Consider the following 20,199-nt stretch of genomic DNA (forward strand, 5'->3'; position numbering starts at 1 on the left):
CTGAAGTGTCTTGGAAAAGCTGAAGTTGTCGTGATCTCGGAATCTAACAATGGAATCTCTCATCAAAGAGCATATACAGAGGAATCCAATCTATGAATAAAATATGAAATCCCAATCTTCGAATGTGATCAATCCCCAAAAATCGATCATGTTCATAGTCTCCCCCTCGACTATAGAACCGAAGACTACAATGTCGAATCACACAATGTTTTCAATATTTTGAACTCAAGTGATAATGCACCAAAAAATCTCTAAAGAATAACTCGCTTAAAATGTGAAGCATCCAAAAATAAAGTATGAATGATAAATAATGTGAATCAAAATACATGGTCTAGCAATGCCAAAATTTTGATCGGAAGGTCAAAAATAAGTGTCACACTGTATCGCTAAGATGATCTTCGTCTTCAAAATATCACAACACCAAACTCGAGAAATCATAATAACCAATATGGATGCAACCACAAATGAGACATCCCAAAATGTAGAGTCCGAAGATAAATAATCATAATCGGAAGAAAATCTAGTAATGCTAAAAATTCGATTTGTAAAGATCAAAAATCAGTGCCACATCACTATACTAAATCAATCTTCGTCTTCAATGTCTCTAACGTCAAAACTCCAATAATAAACTCAAAATGGATGCTCGTGATTCTCCCATTATTTCTGATCGACCATGTAGTAACGATAAAAAATAATCATGAAACTGAGCAATAGAATATGTCGGATATGATGGAGTATCACATGCTCTCCCTTGATATGAACATCTACCCGTAAAAACGAGGATATTATTTTTCTGGTCATGGGTAGACTTGGTGATGCATTTCCGAACTAAACAAACACTATACAATATGTATCATAAAATCCACTGCTGAAGAACCATAATGTTGAACCGAAGTAATGCTGATAACCGGAATGCAAACCCAAACTCTCAAAACACAACCAGTGACTCGCCAATCAAGGTCGAAGTGAACTAGTCTAGACCTCTAGTCGATTTGAATGATGGTCCGAAACCATATGTAACCGGTCCGAAAGAATTAAAAATACGAACCTCATAAAAGATCCAAACATCGGAAAAAGTTGCTGATCATACAAGCTTCTGAATGAAAATTTGTGGATCCGAATCTCTGAAGCATAAAAATCTGAGGCTGCAAATACAAGTAGCTCGGAAAGTGGAAGAACACACAAATAATAATCTCTGAAGCAACTATGTCTTCACTCATAATCAACAAGAAGAATGAAGTGATGAACCATGGGGCTAAAATTGGTGTTAAAAAATAATTTGGTTTAATTAAAAAAAATTGGTATTAAAAAAATTATGGGTTTAAATAAAAAGAAATTTTGTGTTTAAATAAATAATTGGTATATAAAAAGGGGGTGTTAAATAAAAAATTTAAAAAAATAATGGCCAAGGTGGTCTCGGAAAGGAGTCCAAAGTAAACAAAAAAACGGTTTAAAGGTGGATCCGAAGTGAATCAGACAGGTTCGAAACAGTTGGCTCTGAAGAGAGAAAGTCAAAAGTGCTTGCTTCTGACGGAATGGTGTTTCAGAGTGGGATCTCGGACCCTATAACTGGACCGAGATGGGTGAAGTGAGCAAGTCTTCGGAATGGTGAATCTGAGGCGAAGGTTTCGAAATGGCAATGAGTATCGGAAGGTGACGTCCTTATGAAGAGCAATCTGAGACATGGTGCGAGGCTTAGATGTGATGCGTGAACTTCATAATCAATTTGTCTTGGACTAGGAGTGTCCCCTCGGACAACAAGGTGATCACCTCAGAATATAGATTTGATGCGAGGTGGTGTCTGAAGCGATGCAAGGGTCTCAGATGTGAGAGGCTTCGGTATGGGAGGCCTCTTCAGACATAATGATTTTGTCACAATTCAACAGTAGATGACAAAAGATGTCAGAGCATTAAATAAAAAGGGACAAAATGCTGAAAATTTCATAAGTTGTCCAATCCCCATATCTCTCACATGTAAAAGTCAACCAATAGGACAAAAAATGTTTTCTATTACCATAAATGCATTTAATGTTCCTTTGATCCACATTTTGAACATGCATGCATAAACAAATTGTACTACATGATTGATCACCTTGTACACTCCGAGATCAAAGTCCGAAACACGCCAAAAGTTCATAAAATCCGAAATCACAACATCTGAACGAATCTTTTATCCCATAACACTTTTGTCTTATTCAAAAAACCTTTTATACGGGGATAACAAGAATCAAACACCACCTTTTTTTTACAAAAACTTCATCTTCTTTAGCATAGAATAAATTTATTCATAAACTCAAATTTAACTGTAGCAAAATGTAATGAACAGTAGCAGCAAAATATTTATTTTTCTAGCAACATCCCCAACAATACAGTAAATAACTCACAGAAGATTTTTTTCAACTGCGAAGGCTGAGAAATGCTTCAAGAATGACAAAAATCTTCAAGATAGCAAATCAATCGGGATCGTTCCCTTGAACTAATCGTGAGATCTTCAAGGTCTCGCTCTGATACCATTTGTAGGTTTCCATTTTCTTGTATGGATTGACGCTATGGATTGACGCGTAATAATAATACGAAGAAGATAATCGAATGAACGTAATATGAACAAGAACATGTGAGTAAAATTGTAATATGAACAAGAACATGTCTACATAGTACACTCATACAAACAAATAACACTCATCTTCACTTTATATATTAGTAGAGGGAATATGTTTTCCATATAAGGAAATATTCTAACCTAATAAACATTTATCATTGTAGAAGATTTTCATATTCTAAGAGAGAGTTTACAATGTTCAACAAACAGTAATTTGTTTATAATAAATAGCAATGACTGCATTCATTTGTTTATAATAAAAAAGTCGATTGCGTTCATTTGCTTATCATTAAAAACACGTGTTACTAACACATCTATAAAAGATTTGTTAATAACAATATAAATAATTCAAAAAAATAAGAGTCATTAAAAAAATCAAGAGATTAATAACCCATGCATTATTAGTGAATACCAAGGTTCTAAAAAGTTCGTCATGGCTCCGCCATAGCACGCCATGGCTCAAAGGCTTGTATATACCGCCAAGCTTTACCAAAACGCCGCCTTGACTCATTTATGTGTATAATAATGAATACTAGTAGAAAATACATATAAAAATATGAATTTTATACAAAATTGTTGCCTTAAGTCACGCCTTACAAACGACGTGGCTCGCCAAGGCTCACAAAAACTTGAGGCTTGACATTGCCGTCAGGTCACGCCTTACGTTATTTAGAACCTTGGTGAATACTAAGGTTATGTTCAAAAAAAAATCCCACTACTTTGACTAAATTAACTGAAATATAGATGATAGCAGATTAGCAGGTAAATGTGCCAACACTTTTACCCGGTATCATATCAATCTCTTCTAATAAATGAAGATTTTTTTGTCACTTGTCAAACTCTCATTAGTTTTGACACTTGTCATTTTGTAGTATTTTTGAAGTAAATATTAGGGGTGAGCAAAAACCGCACCGTAACTAAAATTAACCACAAAAACCACATAAACCGCAACCGCAATAAAAACCGATGGTGAGGTTTTCTGTTTTTCAAAAACCGCAAATTTGCGGTGCGGTGTGATTATTAGTTTCCAAAAACCGCAAAAAACTACACCGCACCGCATATATTATATACAATTTTTTTTATCAATTATTAATTTATTAAATATTAAAAATAAGACAAGTTTCATGAATGAAAGATAAATAAAATACTATAAGACAAAAGTGTTGCTTTTTTCTTTTGTTTAACTATGAAAAAAGGATGAAATTAGACAATTTTAAGATATTTATTGTTAATTACTATTGATTTGATATTTTTAAGATATTAGTTTTTTGTGATTTAAGTTAAATACTTAATTGCCTAATATATTATGTTTTTTTTTTATTATTACAAGTAATATGTTTAAACTCTTAAAACTATTTGAGCTCTAAATTGTAGTTAAAAAACCACACAAAATAACCACACCAAATCCATGTGGTTAATAAGCGCAAGATAGAAAAAACAAAACCGCACCGCAAAAATAACCGCACCATGCGGTTTTGAAAATGGATTAACCGCATTTGTGGTTAGTGGTGAGATTTTGGCTAATAACCGCACCAAACCGCACCACGCTCATCCTAGTAAATATTATCCACTTGTCAATTTCTGGTTTGTTTCAATTTTTAAAATCAAAGTCATATATTTATATTTACTATAATAAATGAATATAATTTTGTCACATGGCAATTTCTAATGAGTTTTGACACTTGTCATTTTGTGATATCTTTTAAATAAATAATATCCATATGTCATTTTATGATTTTTTTTTCTATTTTTAAAATTAAAAAGCCACATAATACTTATACTTATATATGTAAACTATCAAATCTAATAAATATTATACTAAATTGCAATTAATATGTTTATTATTTCAAATTTTCATTCTTTATTTCAAAATTTTATTTTAAAAAATACTTATTATTTCCATTTAATATTTTATTTTTTTTAATCAACCTGTGTAATACATGAGTTTTACATCTAGTTTGTTAAGAAAAATGATTTTTTTTCATTAATTATATCAAAATATTAGTACTTTTATAAAATAACCCTTTAATTAATATCCCAATAATATTCTCCATGTTATGAATTATTATTTAGTGAATGACTATGTGATTTTCCATATTCCCCATTACTCTCCATAATTAGTGAACATTATAGCAAACATTATTATGAGTTTTATGAGTGTAGTTATGCACCACTATAATAAGCATTCATATCATACATCACCTTTTATCTTCTTTGTCTAGTATAAATAGTGAATATTAAGTATTGTAAAGTTGGATGATTCCATCATAAGTATTGGAATAAAAGTTCTCTCTACTCTCATGTCTTTCTTTACTTTATAATTACAACTGGTGATGCATTATTTTTATTAAAATCACCAAGAAATTTATTAAGTTTTAAGGATATTCGGTCTAACGGATATCCTATTGAAACAACTAATGATGGTAATAAAAATTATCTCAACATTACAAAAATGATATCGGATAAGAAAAGCTTTTTGGAAAATTACTTGTATTGTCCTCCGGATTGTACTATACAAATATTACAATGATTCATGCTATTGAAAATACTACAATAATTCATGCTATTGAAAATAAAAAAAGGTATGATATTACCTTCATAGTTTGGCATGACCGGTTGGGTCATCCCGGATCAATTATGGTATGTAGAATAAATGAAACTTCAAGTGGTCATTCCTTGAAAAACCAGAAGATTTTTCAAAATAATGAATTGTCTTGTGTTGCATGCTCTCAAGGAAAATTAATTTTCAGTCCATCATTGAACAAAGTTGGGTATGAAAGTCTTAGTTTCTTACAAAGAATTCAAGATGATATATATGGACTAATTCATCCAACACCATGTGGATCATTTAGATATTTTAAGGTTTTAATTGACGCGTCAACTAGATGGTCACATGTGTGCTTGTTGTCTAGTCATAATTTGGTTTTTGCAAGATTACTTACATAAATAATTTGCCTAAGGGCACATTTTCCCGATTACCCAATTATGAAAATTTGACTTGACAATGTTGGAGAATTTACATCATAAGCTTTTAATGATTATTCCATGTCGATTAGGACAACTATTGAATATCATGTTGCATATGTTCATACACAAAATGGTTTAGCTGAGTCGTTAATTAAACACCTTTAATTAATTGCAAGACCATTACTAATGCAATATAAACATCCTGATCAACATAAGGGGATGAAATTTTACATGCAACATCACTTATATGCATAATGACAACTAGTTATCATGATTTCTCCCCTATTTAACTGGTTTGCGGTCAGGAACCAAATATTTACCATCCAAGGATGTTTGGATGTATAGTTTATGTATCCATTTCTCCACCTCACTTCACAAAAATGGGTCCTCAATAAGAATGAGAATTTATGTTGGATATGAATCTCCGTCTATAGTAAAATATTTAAAATCATCAATTGGAGATTTATTTACAGCTATATTTGATGATTATTATTTTGATGAATCATATTTTCCAACATTAGGGGGGGGGGGGGGGAAATAAAGAAGCTGGAAAATAAAATCTCTTGAAAGGAATTGTCACTTTCAGTTTTAGATCCTCGTTTAAGTCAATGTGAACTTGAAATAAAAAAGATAATTCCTTTACAAAATGTAGCAAATCAATTGCCAGAAGCATTTACTGACCGTAAGTGAGTAACAAAGTCTCATGTACCAACTATACTTACTCTAGTTAGAATTGATATCCCAGAAGGAAAAAAAAATACAACTGCAAATGAATCTTAGACACGCCTGAAGCGTGAAAGATCAGCCGGTTCCAAATATAAAAATCCTCAAAAATGAAATGAAGCAAATGCAATTGATGGTCCAAAAGAGAAAACATAATCTCTTGAAAAGATTAATGAAGCTCCAGAAGAGCCCAATGACATAACAAAAGAAATCGGGGTACCTAAAAAAATGAAAATGATTAGGTGTCAATAAATTATGTCATGACAGGAATAAGATGGAACCAAAATAAGATAGACATCGACGATAATTTTCATATCATGTTTCGCGCGCGATTATAAAGAAAATGAGGATCTTGAACCTAAATCTATTGAGAAATGTATGAATAGAAAATATTGGTCAAAATGGAAAGATGAAATAAATAAAGAGTTTAATTCTCTTAACCAACGAAAAGTTTTTGGACCTGTAGTCCGTACACCAAACAAAGTAAGAACAGTGGGATACGATGGGTATTTGTACGCAAAAGAAACGAGAAAATGCAGTTGTGAGATATAAAGCAATATTTGTTGCACAAGGTTTTACCCAAAGACCCGAAATTGATTATGAAGAAACGTATTCTCCGGTAGTTGATGCAATTACATTAAGTTATTTTATAAGTTTAACAACATATGCAAAACTGGTGATGTGTCTAATGGATGTATTTACCACCTATTTATATGGTTCACTTGAAAATGATATTTATATGAAAATCCCAGAAGGGTTTAAGGTGCTAGAAACACAAACTTCTAATTCTCGTGAAGTATATTTGGTAAAATTAAATAAATTATAGATTGAAACAATCTGGCCGTATGTGCTTCAAATTAAGCACACAAAAATGGATTTTTGTACATTAATATCTAGAAAAGGTGCTAAAAAGGTTTTATATTTATAACTCACATCCATGAGTAACCCGAATGTGGTAAGGCACTTAGATGCCAAAAATGACCAATTTCAGCATCATAAAAACATGAAACTCTTCTTGTTCCCGAAGAACTATATCTTAGTGCTATTGGTGCACTAATATATCTTACTATTAATATAAGAGCTGATAAATCTTTTGTCGTAAACTTATTAGCAAGATATAGTTCTTGTCCAATAAGAAGATACTAGAATAGAGTCAAACACATTCTTTGATATCTTTGAGGTACAATGGATATGAATTTATACTAATCAAATTCATAAAATGCGAAGTTAATTAGTTATGCAGAAGTTGGATATTTATCTAATCCATACAAAGCTCGATACCAAATAGGTTATTTATTTACTTGTGGGGTAACTTAATTTCTTGTCATTTTATTAAACAAACAATAGTTGCTGCTTATTCTAACCATGCAGAGATTATAACAATTTATAAGGAAAGTCATGAATGTATTTGGTTAAGAAATTTAACTCAACACATTTGCAAGAATTATGGTATAACTTCTAACATGTTCCAACCATACTATACGAAGATAATACAACTTGTACAGCTCCATTCAAGGAAGGATTTATCAAAGGAGACAAAACCAAGCATATATCACCAAAGTTTTTTTCACTCATGATCTTCAAAAAGAGTGTGACATCAACATCTACAAAATTCAATCCAGTAACAACTTTCCTAATTGGTTTACTAAATCACTTCCTACATCGAATTTTGAAAAAGATGGTACGAAACATTGCTATGCGGTGCTTCAAGAAAATCAAGTGATGTGCTAATCAGGGGGAGTTGGAAACATATTGTACTCTTTTCCTTAGCTATGTTTTCCCACTGGGTTTTCTTAGCAAGGTTTTTAATGAGGCAATTGTTTCCAATATCTATTATTAATCATGTACTCTTTTTCCTTAATAAAGAGTTTTTCCCATGAGGTTTTACCGATTAAGGTTTTAATGAGGCATGATACAATCGTCATTCAATGGGGAGTGTTATAAATTACTATTTAGTGAATGACTATGTGATTCTCCATATTCCCCATTACTCCCCATAATTAGTGACCATTATAGCAAACATTATTATGAGTTTTATGAGTGTAGTTATGCACCACTATAATGAGCATTCATATCATACATCACCTTTCATCTTCTTTGTCTAGTATAAATAGTGAATATTATGTATTGTAAAGTTGGATGATTACATCACAAGTATTAGAATAAAAGTTCTCTCTACTCTCATGTCTTTCTTTACTTTATAATTTATCTTTTTATTTGATCATATGTTGTAACACTCCACGATTATTAATCTATTTTCTTTCACGAAATTAAATAATAAATTATTTAAACTATAAGTTAGTACTTGGATATATATTATTTCAGAATTAAAATTTAGATAAAAAAATATGAGTGAGTACTCGTCACTAGCCAAGATTGAGGAGTATATAAATGTCAAAGATACGGAGGTGATGAGCACTTGGATATCATTTGGTGCTAATTGCTCACTTATCAAAACACATAATTAACGTTGATGGACAAATCCGGGTATGGCCGTGACGGAATATTCCGATCACTCCGACCACCGGTAGTCATCCCAGCAAAACCCCACACATCAATGGTTTCCTTCCTCTTCCGTAACGTTTCATCTTACCCAAACAAACCTGCCTTAATCGACTCAGACTCCGGCGAAACCCTCACTTTCTCTGAATTCAAAACCACCGTCGCCAAGCTCTCTCACGCCTTGAACACCCAACTGGGTATCTCCAAGAACGACGTCGTCCTCTTCTTCGCCCCCAACTCAATCCAATACGCCGTCTCTGTGTTCTCTGTCATCGCTCTCGGTGCCATAGCCACCACAGTCAACCCTCAGTACACTGTCGGCGAGCTATCCAAACAACTCAAAGACTCTAAACCCAAACTCATCATCACCATTCCAGAGTTATACCAAAAAGTTGAAACCTTTGGCCTTCCGGTTGTGTTTTTAGGATCAGAAAGTTCAAGAAAAGGATGTTTTTCATGCAAAGACTTAATTTCAAAGTCTCCATCAGTCTCAGAACTGCCTGATGTTTCGATTCAAGGAGATGATACTGCGGCCTTATTGTACTCTTCTGGGACAACCGGTGTTAGTAAGGGTGTCGTTTTGAGCCATAGGAATTTCATCTCAGTTTCACAGATGATTACTTCCGATCAAAGATTAATGGGGGAGAATGATGGCAGACACGTATGTTTCTTGCCGATGTTTCATATATCTGGACTTGGGGTTGTACTATATTCTCATTTACAGGAAGGAAATACCATCATATCTATGAGGAAGTTTGATTTTGAAGGGCTACTAAAGAACATTGAGAAATATAGAGCGACACATTTATGGGTTGTTCCCCCGGTTATACTTGCTTTGGCTAAACAGGATGTAGTAAAGAAGTTCGATCTATCTTCTTTAAAGCAAATTGCTTCAGGTGGAGCACCTTTGGGGAAAGAATTAATGGAGGAGTGTGCCAAAAAGTTCCCTCATGTTGTAGTTATTCAGGTAAACTTCCATTCCATTTGAATTGTTCGATTGTTTATGAATCATGCACATGGCAAATTAGTAATCATCAAATTGTTTTTTTCCCATGTGGGTCATGATATTTTGGTCTTCTCATGGGTGCCACGACATTTTAGACTTAATTTGGCACGTAATGTTCTTGATCTTCATTTTGACATAAATCAAAATAATGTTATACTAAATGTTTTTAAAACTATTTTTTCGGAGTTTCCAAAGTAACTTAATTTATAAGATTTTTTTTAAAACTTTTTCCATCTTTGAAGAAAAAAAAAAGCTTTTACAATATTTTATTAACTTTTTTTCCAACTTCTACAGTGTCTTATTAGCGAATCAATTTTCTTACCTGTTGTATGCACTTGCATTTAATGAAATAACAAATATTATACACTTGGATTTGATGAAATAACAAATATTATTTAAAATGATAAGAAATAATAAAACAGCGATTAATCATTGTTTTCCTTTGATTTTGAGTCATATATAATTTCATCAAATCCAAGTGTGGAATAAATATCGAGAAAAATTGATTTGTTAATGTATATGAGACAATATAAAAAACAGAAAAAAATTAAAAACCATTATAAAAGACTTTATAAAATGTAGAAAAATAAATTAAAAAAATAATAAATTTGGGGCAAATTTGTAACCAAACTTTAAATTCAAATAAAATTAAATTCTAGCTCAAAATTGTAAAATTTGAAAGATAGGCAACCTATTCAACCTGATATACCATGTGACTATACGGAAAACCTAAGATGGTTACCATTTTAAAACATCAAATCGGTTACTTCGTAACTTTAAGACATTTGTAAAGTTAAGTTCCAAAAAATAGAGATAGCCCGTCAAAACACGACAACAAAATCAATAAATCATTACCGACATCTTGAATAAAAAATCACTCTTGATTCTTCAATAATCGTTGAACTCAACATGGACCACTTTCCAAACATGTCAGCATGAAACATTCACCGAACTATGAGATCGATAGTTTAGAAAAAATTAGATACGCCGATTAGTAAAAATAATGGGAAATTCTATACGTGTATCCAATTGCTTTGTGTACCCCTATGTGAATGTAATAGTGCTTGTGTTTCCCATAATATGACGATTTATGTGAGTTAAGGGTACATATAGTAGCAGCCAAAATAATTAGTTTTTAAATAATCAATAAAAACGTCACTTTTAAAAGAAAAGTGTGACGTTGTCGATTATCAACGCCATGCTTCACAGTTCACAACGCCACACGTGGGGGCTGGTGTTTGTATGGGGATGGTGTTTGCGTGTTATAACGAGTGACACATATGAATACTCCACCTCAATTTATACCCACACCATATTGCTTAAGCATCCAACCTTTTACATAAACTTCCCCATTATGTGTAAAAGTATTAACCTTTCTGGTTGTATTTTGTAAAGGAAATCTCCAATAAAGTCCCACTATTTTGGAGGAATTTATGATTTAATCCCAAATTAAATTTTATTTACAAAAAATGATAGAATACCAGCTAAAACTTCAGAATAATCCTTCGTGACCGGTTTCGCAGATTTAGCCAGTATTCCGGGTTTTTTCATTAATTGATCAAAATTTTGGAGTTTTTCATTAGTTGATCAATTACCCTTAAACTTATTGTGAATTTTAGTCATCCGCATCTCAAACTACTACTCCTTTCTGGTTTTCACTATTTTTTATCCACCTCTCCGAGTCGTACTCTTTCAACTTATTTAGTGTTTTAATCTAGTACGAAATGACATACTTCTAAAGTCTATACTCTAAACCAATCAACCTGACACGAAAATAAATTGATTGACACGAAAATAAATGGCTTGAATCATGCACTTTAACATGCTCATGTTAAACCCGTACCTCAATTTGCTAACAACAGTAGCAACATCTTGGTAGCAGCTACTTTTGTCTTGGATAGACCATAAAACACAGATTCGTTTGAACTATGATACCTCATTTCACACATGCACACACACGTTCCAGATCAGAAACTTTTGTGCATGTCTGCACATAAAAAGGAAAGACAGTGATCTCTCTAAAGGGTGTGTGTATTTATCCCTTATCATATCATTCCCAATTTTGCAATAGATAAAAAAAAAACAGGAGAAAAAAGGCAGATGGATTAATGTTTTAAACAGCCAATAGAATGAAAAAGAAAATAAGTACTAACGAGAAATGTTATCTTATAGATTTAAGTATACATGATTAGTGTTATCATGTATGTTTTGTGGTTATCTCAATACTTAAACTAATGTTGAAATCAAAAGAAAATATACAATATTTTTGTATGAATTTCATCTTGTAATTATGGAACACTATCTTTAATAAAGTTTTTCAGACAAATTTATGAAGTTTGTTAGTTTTTTGGATTGTATAGATACTTTTTTTTTATAAATTTTGACTTTAAAACTACATATATAACGTTGTATAAAAAAGAAATGAAAAAATATACTCATTTAAAAAACAAATCATTTTTAATATATTGATAAAATGGTTATTCTGAAGTTTTAGCTGAATTAACGAAAAAGTCCCAATATTTTGAGGAATTAAGGAAAAAAGTCGGAATACCGGCTAAATCTGCAAAACCGGCCACAAAGGGTTATTCCGAAGTTTTAACCGGTATTTTGTCCTTTTTAGCAAACAAAATTTAATTTGTGATTAAACCGTAAACTGGTCTAAAATGTTAGGACTTCATTAGAGATTTCTCTATTTCGTAATGTTTAGCAAAAGTAATATATATATATATATATATATATATATATATATATATATATATATATATATATATATATATATATATATATATATATATATATATATATATATATATATATCGTTTAAGAACCAAAAGCTCATCGAAAGCTTTTTTGGTCTTATAGAAACACAATGAACACAATGAGAAAAAATTACCAAAAACCGTGTATATATATGAGAGGTGCATATATGCACCAACATAAAGAAGGAACAAATTCTTAAAAGTGCACATATGTATTTTTCATTAATGCATGTTTTTCTTGAGATATTTTTTTGCGATTGGACTTGTATAGGACTGACTTAATATCTTACGTTACCTTTTAGAAAAACATATCACACGAAACATTCAAGGGAATATATATATATATATATATATATATATATATATATATATATATATATATATATATATATATATATATATATATATATATATATATAGGACTAGGTTATACATGAATGACATCTATTGTGTGGTTATAAGAACAATTTTAGATCAATTGATAAAAAATAATAAATGGTTGTGATACGAGGAGATAGGATATTACAATGAAATAAAACATATCATATAATCATACATGTTTAATCACAAAGGGTATTTTAGTTAATTATACACTATCTTTAAAAATGGAATTTTTTGGATTTTAGGGGATAATTCATTCTTTTAATTTCAAATTCAATTTTTTTAATATTTCAGTCTAAATTTTAATATAATTTTTAATCGTAATTGGTTTTATTTTATCATAATGAAATTCTATTAGAATTTTATTATATGAGAATGTCATCCATAATCTAATAAATATTTTGAATCTTTAAAAGCATGGGTTTATTTTCGCTAAGAATGAATACTATATCATTATTCAAGAATAAATCTAAATAGTAAAAATATTAATGTAAAATAGTTTCTAGTAGAATTTGTTTACAATTCTATGAGGATAAACTTCAAATAAAATTAGAAACAAAAATAAATCTAAAGAATAAAAAATCTTTAAAGCATTCTTGAAATTCTTGAATGAATCCCCTCTCATTCTTGGTTGGTTCTCAACATATATTTTTATCAAGTACAAAAACAAAGCTTCATTTTTGAAATGATACTTTGTCATTGACCTGCAAACAGAATAAAAAGTATTATGTAAGAATGATATAAAATTCTTTTAATGTTTAATTTCAAAAAAAAAAACTCTAAAAGAATAAAACTATAAATTCCTATAGAATATTGTAGATATTAAAAAAATATAATTTATTCTTTAGTAAGCAACATAAAAGTTCTGATATAATATAATCCTCAAATCACTTGATTAGAAAATAAACTGCATAAACTAAAGAAAATATATACAAATATAATAAAAATTGATGATAAATCATAATATCTCCTGCTATGAACATGAGAATGAAAACATGTAACAAATAAACATGATTCTGCAACTCAATAGGATCATACTATCAAGAAAGACACATGTAGCCCTTGGTGTAACTTTGCTCAAATTCTACACAGAGATGTAAAAGGCATAATTCTACTTAGAGATGTAAAAGGCATAACTAATACATGCACTTATATTCCTTAAATTGAGAACAATATCCATTATTTCTCCTCTTTGTTGAGTCATATTACTCTTACATGTTATGAAAGTAGAATGAAGAAAGCTCTTTAACCCACGCCTTGAAGTCATAGTACTTGTAGAAACACCAATCACAACAAATGTAGTTAAAATCTAAATCATTAGATGTTAGGACGTTATTAAATCAAATTCTAGCAAAAATTAAGAACAACCAAATTGTTTTTACCTGGGACGTAACCCTAGCTTCCAAAAAAGTGAAAATCAAATGAATTTGTTCATATAGCTGTTGCAATCGTGAGTCTTTAGTGTAAAATAAGGAGAAGTTAATATTTTGAACTTAGTCTGGTAATAGATAAAGTCCATTGGAAAAGAACATGATTTTTGAGATAGACAAAGAGAAAGAGAATCGGTGTTGATTCCATCTTCATTTCCTCGTATTTAACCTTCCTCTTCAATTGATTTAAAGTTCTTAAAAGGAGATATCGAGAAAGAGAGAGGCCTAAGAAAAATAAGCATAGACATTAAATGGAGGTTGCGAAAATCGAACTGACGAAGGTTTTGACGTTCGGCCTGGGATTTTAATGAAAGAGATAGAGAAAGATAATTAAGCTTAGAAGAATTTGATTTTAGTGTTGATGAGTTGGATACTTAGGGTAAAAAGTAAGCGTGGGGCGAGAGGAAGTCAGTGGCACAGCCACAACACAGCTACAGGGAAAGAGGGTGGCGCCGGTGGTGGAGAATGAAAGAAGAAGGTACTAGTATTACCAATGAAAGTGAGATTCTTATCAGGTTACCTCCTGAATTATAGGTTTGATAAAAAATTAGTTACCATAATAAGATGATTTATTTAAATTAAAATAATTTATTGATTTGTTTGTTTAGCAAACTACCCTTAAATATTTGATTAATTAGCAAATCTTAATAATTGAAATGGTTGGTCCATATTAATCCTTACGTCCACAAAATATTTATTTATCCATATATGAACCTCTCTCTCTCTTTCTCTACATATATATATATATATATATATATATATATATATAGTTAGGATCTGTTGAGAGCTCAAAGATTTATGAAAACTCGAGACCTAACATAAAAGACACACACACACACACACAGATATATATATATATATATATATGTGTGTGTGTGTGTGTGTGTGTGTGTTTCGATGTATGTGTATAGTGAGGATTGTTTGTGAACCAAAAGCTTCTCGCAAGCTTTTTCGAGCTTACAGAAACACAATACGAAAAATCTCAAAAATTGTGCATATATATGAAAGGTGCATGTATGAACCAACATAAAAACCACATATTCGAAGAAAATGCACATATGCATTTGTCATAAATTAATGATTTTCTTCACAATGTATTTGTGATTTAACTTCTATAAGACGGACTTATTGTCTTACGTCACTTTTTATATATATATATATATATATATATATATATATATATATATATATGTGTGTGTGTGTGTGTGTGTGTGTGTGTGTGTGTGTGTGTGTGGTTAGGATGTGTTGAGAACTCAAAGATTTATGAAAACCTAAAAACTAACATAGAAACATACAAAAAAATATTTAGAGATATCTAATCCATATTTTTTCTTCGAAAACATAAAAATCATGTATATATATATATATATATATATATATATATATATATATATATATATATATATATATATATATATATATAGAGAGAGAGAGAGAGAGAGAGAGAGAGAGAGAGAGAGACTAAAGTTTAAATTGGATCAAAAATATTTTAGGATCTTTAGAATCGCTTTTTCAACTCTCATTTGAGAGCTTATAGTATATCGAAAAAATATCTAAATTCATCATTTTTCAACCTTTTTCCATATTGGTATTAAAAAAATTTACTATGAAAAATGTGCACATATGCATGTTTTTCATTAAAAACTCATTTTCTTGAAGATGTTGTGAGCCTGTGATACTTAATCGTATCTTTTATTATTCAAAACTATATAATTTAAAAAACATTATTATTTAAAACTTGTTATTAGACAAAATCATGATTTGATTGAAAATGTTATGATCCTAAATTGCATGATCTTAAATATTTTATGATTCAAAAACGTTATTTTCATCAAGTTTATAATACGTAATTTGTAATGATCTAAAAATATTTTTATTCACATGTCATGATCCTTAATTGAATAGTTTATAATTAAAAATTTATTGTGATCTAAAACTTGTTGTTAGACAAAAACTTAATTTGGTTGAAAAGGTTGTTCATCCAAAATCATATAATCCAAAATGATGTGACCCCGATGATCCAAAAGGGTGTATGTAAACTTTATACAAAAGGGTGGACAATATTATAAGCTTGAGTTTTGAACACAATTATGCTTTAATTTTACATTTTCTTTAAGAATCTTAAAATTATTTAACAAAATCAAAATACAAAATAGGGATATGGTATGACTGAAACAACCGGGATTGTCACAATGGAGAGCCCAATCATGGGCCCACGTCTCTCTGGTTCAACTGGGAGGCTAATACCTGGAGTTGAGGCACAAATAGTTAGTGTAGATACAAATAAGCCTCTTCCTATTAATGAGATGGGTGAAATACGGGTCCGAGGACCTACCATAATGCAAGGTATGCTCATCTTATCATTTTTGACACATAAAGCTCGAATCTTTAATATATTTTTATGACATATAAGCTTTTTTGGATCTTAATTTATAGGTTATCTCAACAATGCACAAGATACAAAGCTTATGATAGATAAACAAGGTTTCATGCATACCGGGGATCTTGGGTATTTTGATGATGATGGTCAATTATTTGTCGTTGACCGAATAAAAGAACTTATTAAGTACAAGGGTTTCCAGGTAAAACATGTTATGGTAATTCATATCTTCCGAAGATCCTATTTTGAGAGGGTTTTTGTTATCTTTTTTTCATGACATTAACAATCTTTAATCTTGGCTATATTAAGATTGCACCAGCAGAGCTTGAAGCACTTTTGCTTTCACATTCTGAAATATTGGATGCTGCAGTAATTCCGTAAGCAATAAGACAATCTTTACAAATTTTGAAGTTTATTCACTACACTTTTTACCCGTAAGCACCTTTCATAATTGTATGATCACAACATCATTATTTGAATGCCGCATAAGCAAAAAGTTGGAAAACAAAAGAAATTGTTACCTGTTACCTGTTACTTGTTTTTCTGGTTAAAAGTGTTGTTTCTACCATTAGTAGCAACACACTTTAACAATTACTTGCTGTCCACATAAGAAAAAAAGTAAATCAAAAATCAAAATCTAAAACAATTACTTTTTTTTCCAGGTTAAAAATTGTTGTATTAGGTAGATACTATAAGTAAATTGCAATTATACGTAAAACTTGAGGTATATAATTTCCCACATTGGTAAAAAGGGAAAGTGCATTGCTCTTTCCTTCAATTTCTCACTTTTAGATCCGATATGATGTAACTAATCGGTATAAGTACTCTGGTAGGTTTCCCAATATGGAAGCTGGTGAGGTCCCGATTGCATTTGTTGTTCGGTCTCCAAACAGTTCGTTGACCGAAGAAGATGTTAAGAAATTTATTGTTGAACAGGTAAAGGTTTGTAATATTTTATTTTAATTTTAATAAAAACAATACTCATGGGAATATAATTGATACAGGTTGCACCTTATAAAAGATTAAAGCGAGTGACATTTGTAAACAGTGTGCCAAAATCTGTTTCAGGGAAACTTCTAAGGCGTGAACTTATTGAAAAAGTTCGATCCAAAATGTAAGATTTTACGAAATCAAAAACTTAGAATGTTTTGTGTACAATAAAAGTTATGAACTGTTTTGGATCTGTTTTTTAAAATATTCATGTAAAAATTGCTAAACTTTAACCAACACTTTGGTAAAGTCAATAAGGAGAGTTGGTATAAACTAATTGGTAGCAAGGATGTAAACAAACCACATCTTTCCAACTATTTAGTGGTAAGTTCATGTATGATCCTTTATTTAATATGTGAATGAACAACAACAATGTTGTTGTTCGTTCGTTTAAGTTTGTTTGTGTTGATTTATGTTTGTATTTATTTTTATTTTCGTAACTCTTTTCTGGTAATATCTGTCTAAAGGGTTTCTTCTTGGTTGGTCTTCTCTATTATTAGAATACTAGAAAGCGTTTCAAAGAAGCTGTTTTGTTTAGTCGATTGTGCCTATACATTGATAGTATTTCTTGAACCCAAAAGGTTCTTTCTTGGTGACTCTAACTGCCAATATTATAATCGTTTTTTCTTGTTGCCAATAAACTTTCAAGCAATTGTTGTTATGGATTTTCTAAACCTATTAATTTGCCTCATTAATCCATTTCTAAAAGCTCAAGGAAACCACAAACCATATGTTAGCCACCATTGTTGTTTTTATCTTGAAGCTATCATACAAATCTCTTTATTGATTTTCTTAAGCCATTAAAAGTTGTGTTTATTATTAGTTGATTTTTTAAGCCGAAGTATCAGCCCTATATATCAATTTTTAAAAGATATATCATAGCTCATGCTCATTAATTGATATATAGAAGCTCCTCATCGTTTTTCCTTAAGCCTTTAAAGTAAAACCAACCGCAAATAAATATTATTGGCCTATTTGTATTAGCCGCTTTATTTAAATTTAAGAAAACAACATCCCCTTTATAATCGTTTTTCACCAATAATACCCTTTTAAATTTTTATCTTAAGCTTCATATACATGCAAGATATATAATCATTTTATTTTTCCTGAAAGCCATACACAATTTGATAGTTGATATACAATTTTTTCCCAGCCATATAGATAAATTTTTAGCCCTTATGAGTTGATTTTCTTGATTTGTATAAATCGATGATTAGCTGTATTACAAATTATATGTACATCATTTTTTTTTTCTCATGGCTACATTAAAATACGACCTTCCGCTCTAGATTTTCACAATGGCAAGTGAAGGTGAGAGATCATTTGGCTTCAACGGATTTCGCTTGTAGGTAAATCTAAAGCTACTTGGACTCCGAATGAAAAAAGAAAGGACCATCAACCTCTTGCTCGTATTTGGCTTTACATACCCAACAACATTCTTCAAAGAAGTACTCAAACAAAAGTCTCCAATTGCTCTTTGGTTAAAACTTGAATCATTTTTATGAAAAAAAAAATTCTCACAAACAAGATGCATTCGAAACAGAGGTTGTTCTTACACACACTTCAAAAGTTGGAGACTTCTTACCCATATATCTGACCTTAAAGAAATTATTTATAATCTGACTACATTGAAAATTAAGTATGATGAGGAAGACCCTAGATTGATCATTTTATGTGTTTTTCCGACATATTCCAACCGTGATAACATTCTTAATATTCATGATTCTCTTACTTTGAGTAAAGATTACGATGACTTGCACTCTAAAAAAATATGAAACTAATAGTTTTTAATGACATATGAAGCAGTTTACAAAGTAAAGGGTTATTTGTTTTGGTTCGTTCTAATGAAATGGATTTTTAGGGAAATTAAAAATATTTGATCCAAAACACAAGGTAAAGCCAAATCTTGCTGGTATTTTAAGAAAGATAGTCACCTGATTTTTATCGTTATAAGTTATAGAACGAGCAAAACAGGAAGGCCTCAAATAATTCAAAGGTGAATTTGCAAACCTTGCTTGTGACAATAACTTTGATGAAGAGGTTCTTACCATCGTTTCCGGAGTTGTAGATGATAATTAGGTTCTTGATTCAGCTTGCACTTAGCATATGTGCTCTCATAAAGATTGGTTTACTACTTTTAAACCAATTAACAATATCAAATTGTATTGTCAAATCGGGTATGTATTCACATCAGTGACTAGATCATTGATCAAAAGTATATAGTCAAATCGGGATATATTTTCTAAGGTTTTCATCTAGATAAAATGTTGTTAAATTTCAAACCACAAGACATGATAAACCTCCAAATAGATGATTTTGTAACCATCGATGCACCATACAGAGCAATACTAAGAATTACAACAATACTCTGAGCAAATTTACAGTTTCACTACAAGAGCAATGAATGAAAGTGGATTTAACGTTCAAGAGATGTTTCGTTCTAGGAGAATAAGAACTTGAAG

General features: G+C 30.7%; 1 protein-coding gene across 1 annotated transcript; it reads left to right on the forward strand.

Moving 5' to 3' along the window:
- Window positions 1-8,695: 8,695 nt before the first annotated feature.
- Window positions 8,696-18,131, forward strand: LOC145000301 (putative CoA ligase CCL7). The gene is made up of 6 exons (XM_078959500.1): window positions 8,696-9,758; window positions 16,524-16,713; window positions 16,804-16,949; window positions 17,057-17,124; window positions 17,581-17,683; window positions 17,752-18,131. The coding sequence occupies exons 1-6, from the start codon at window positions 8,763-8,765 to the stop codon at window positions 17,863-17,865; spliced, it is 1,617 nt and encodes a 538-aa protein (XP_078815626.1). The 5' UTR covers window positions 8,696-8,762; the 3' UTR covers window positions 17,866-18,131.
- The last annotated feature ends 2,068 nt before the right edge of the window (window positions 18,132-20,199 follow it).

This window comes from Lactuca saligna, chromosome 6, assembly GCF_052625555.1.
Source record: "Lactuca saligna cultivar CGN05327 chromosome 6, ASM5262555v1, whole genome shotgun sequence".
NCBI classification, from domain to species: domain Eukaryota; kingdom Viridiplantae; phylum Streptophyta; class Magnoliopsida; order Asterales; family Asteraceae; genus Lactuca; species Lactuca saligna.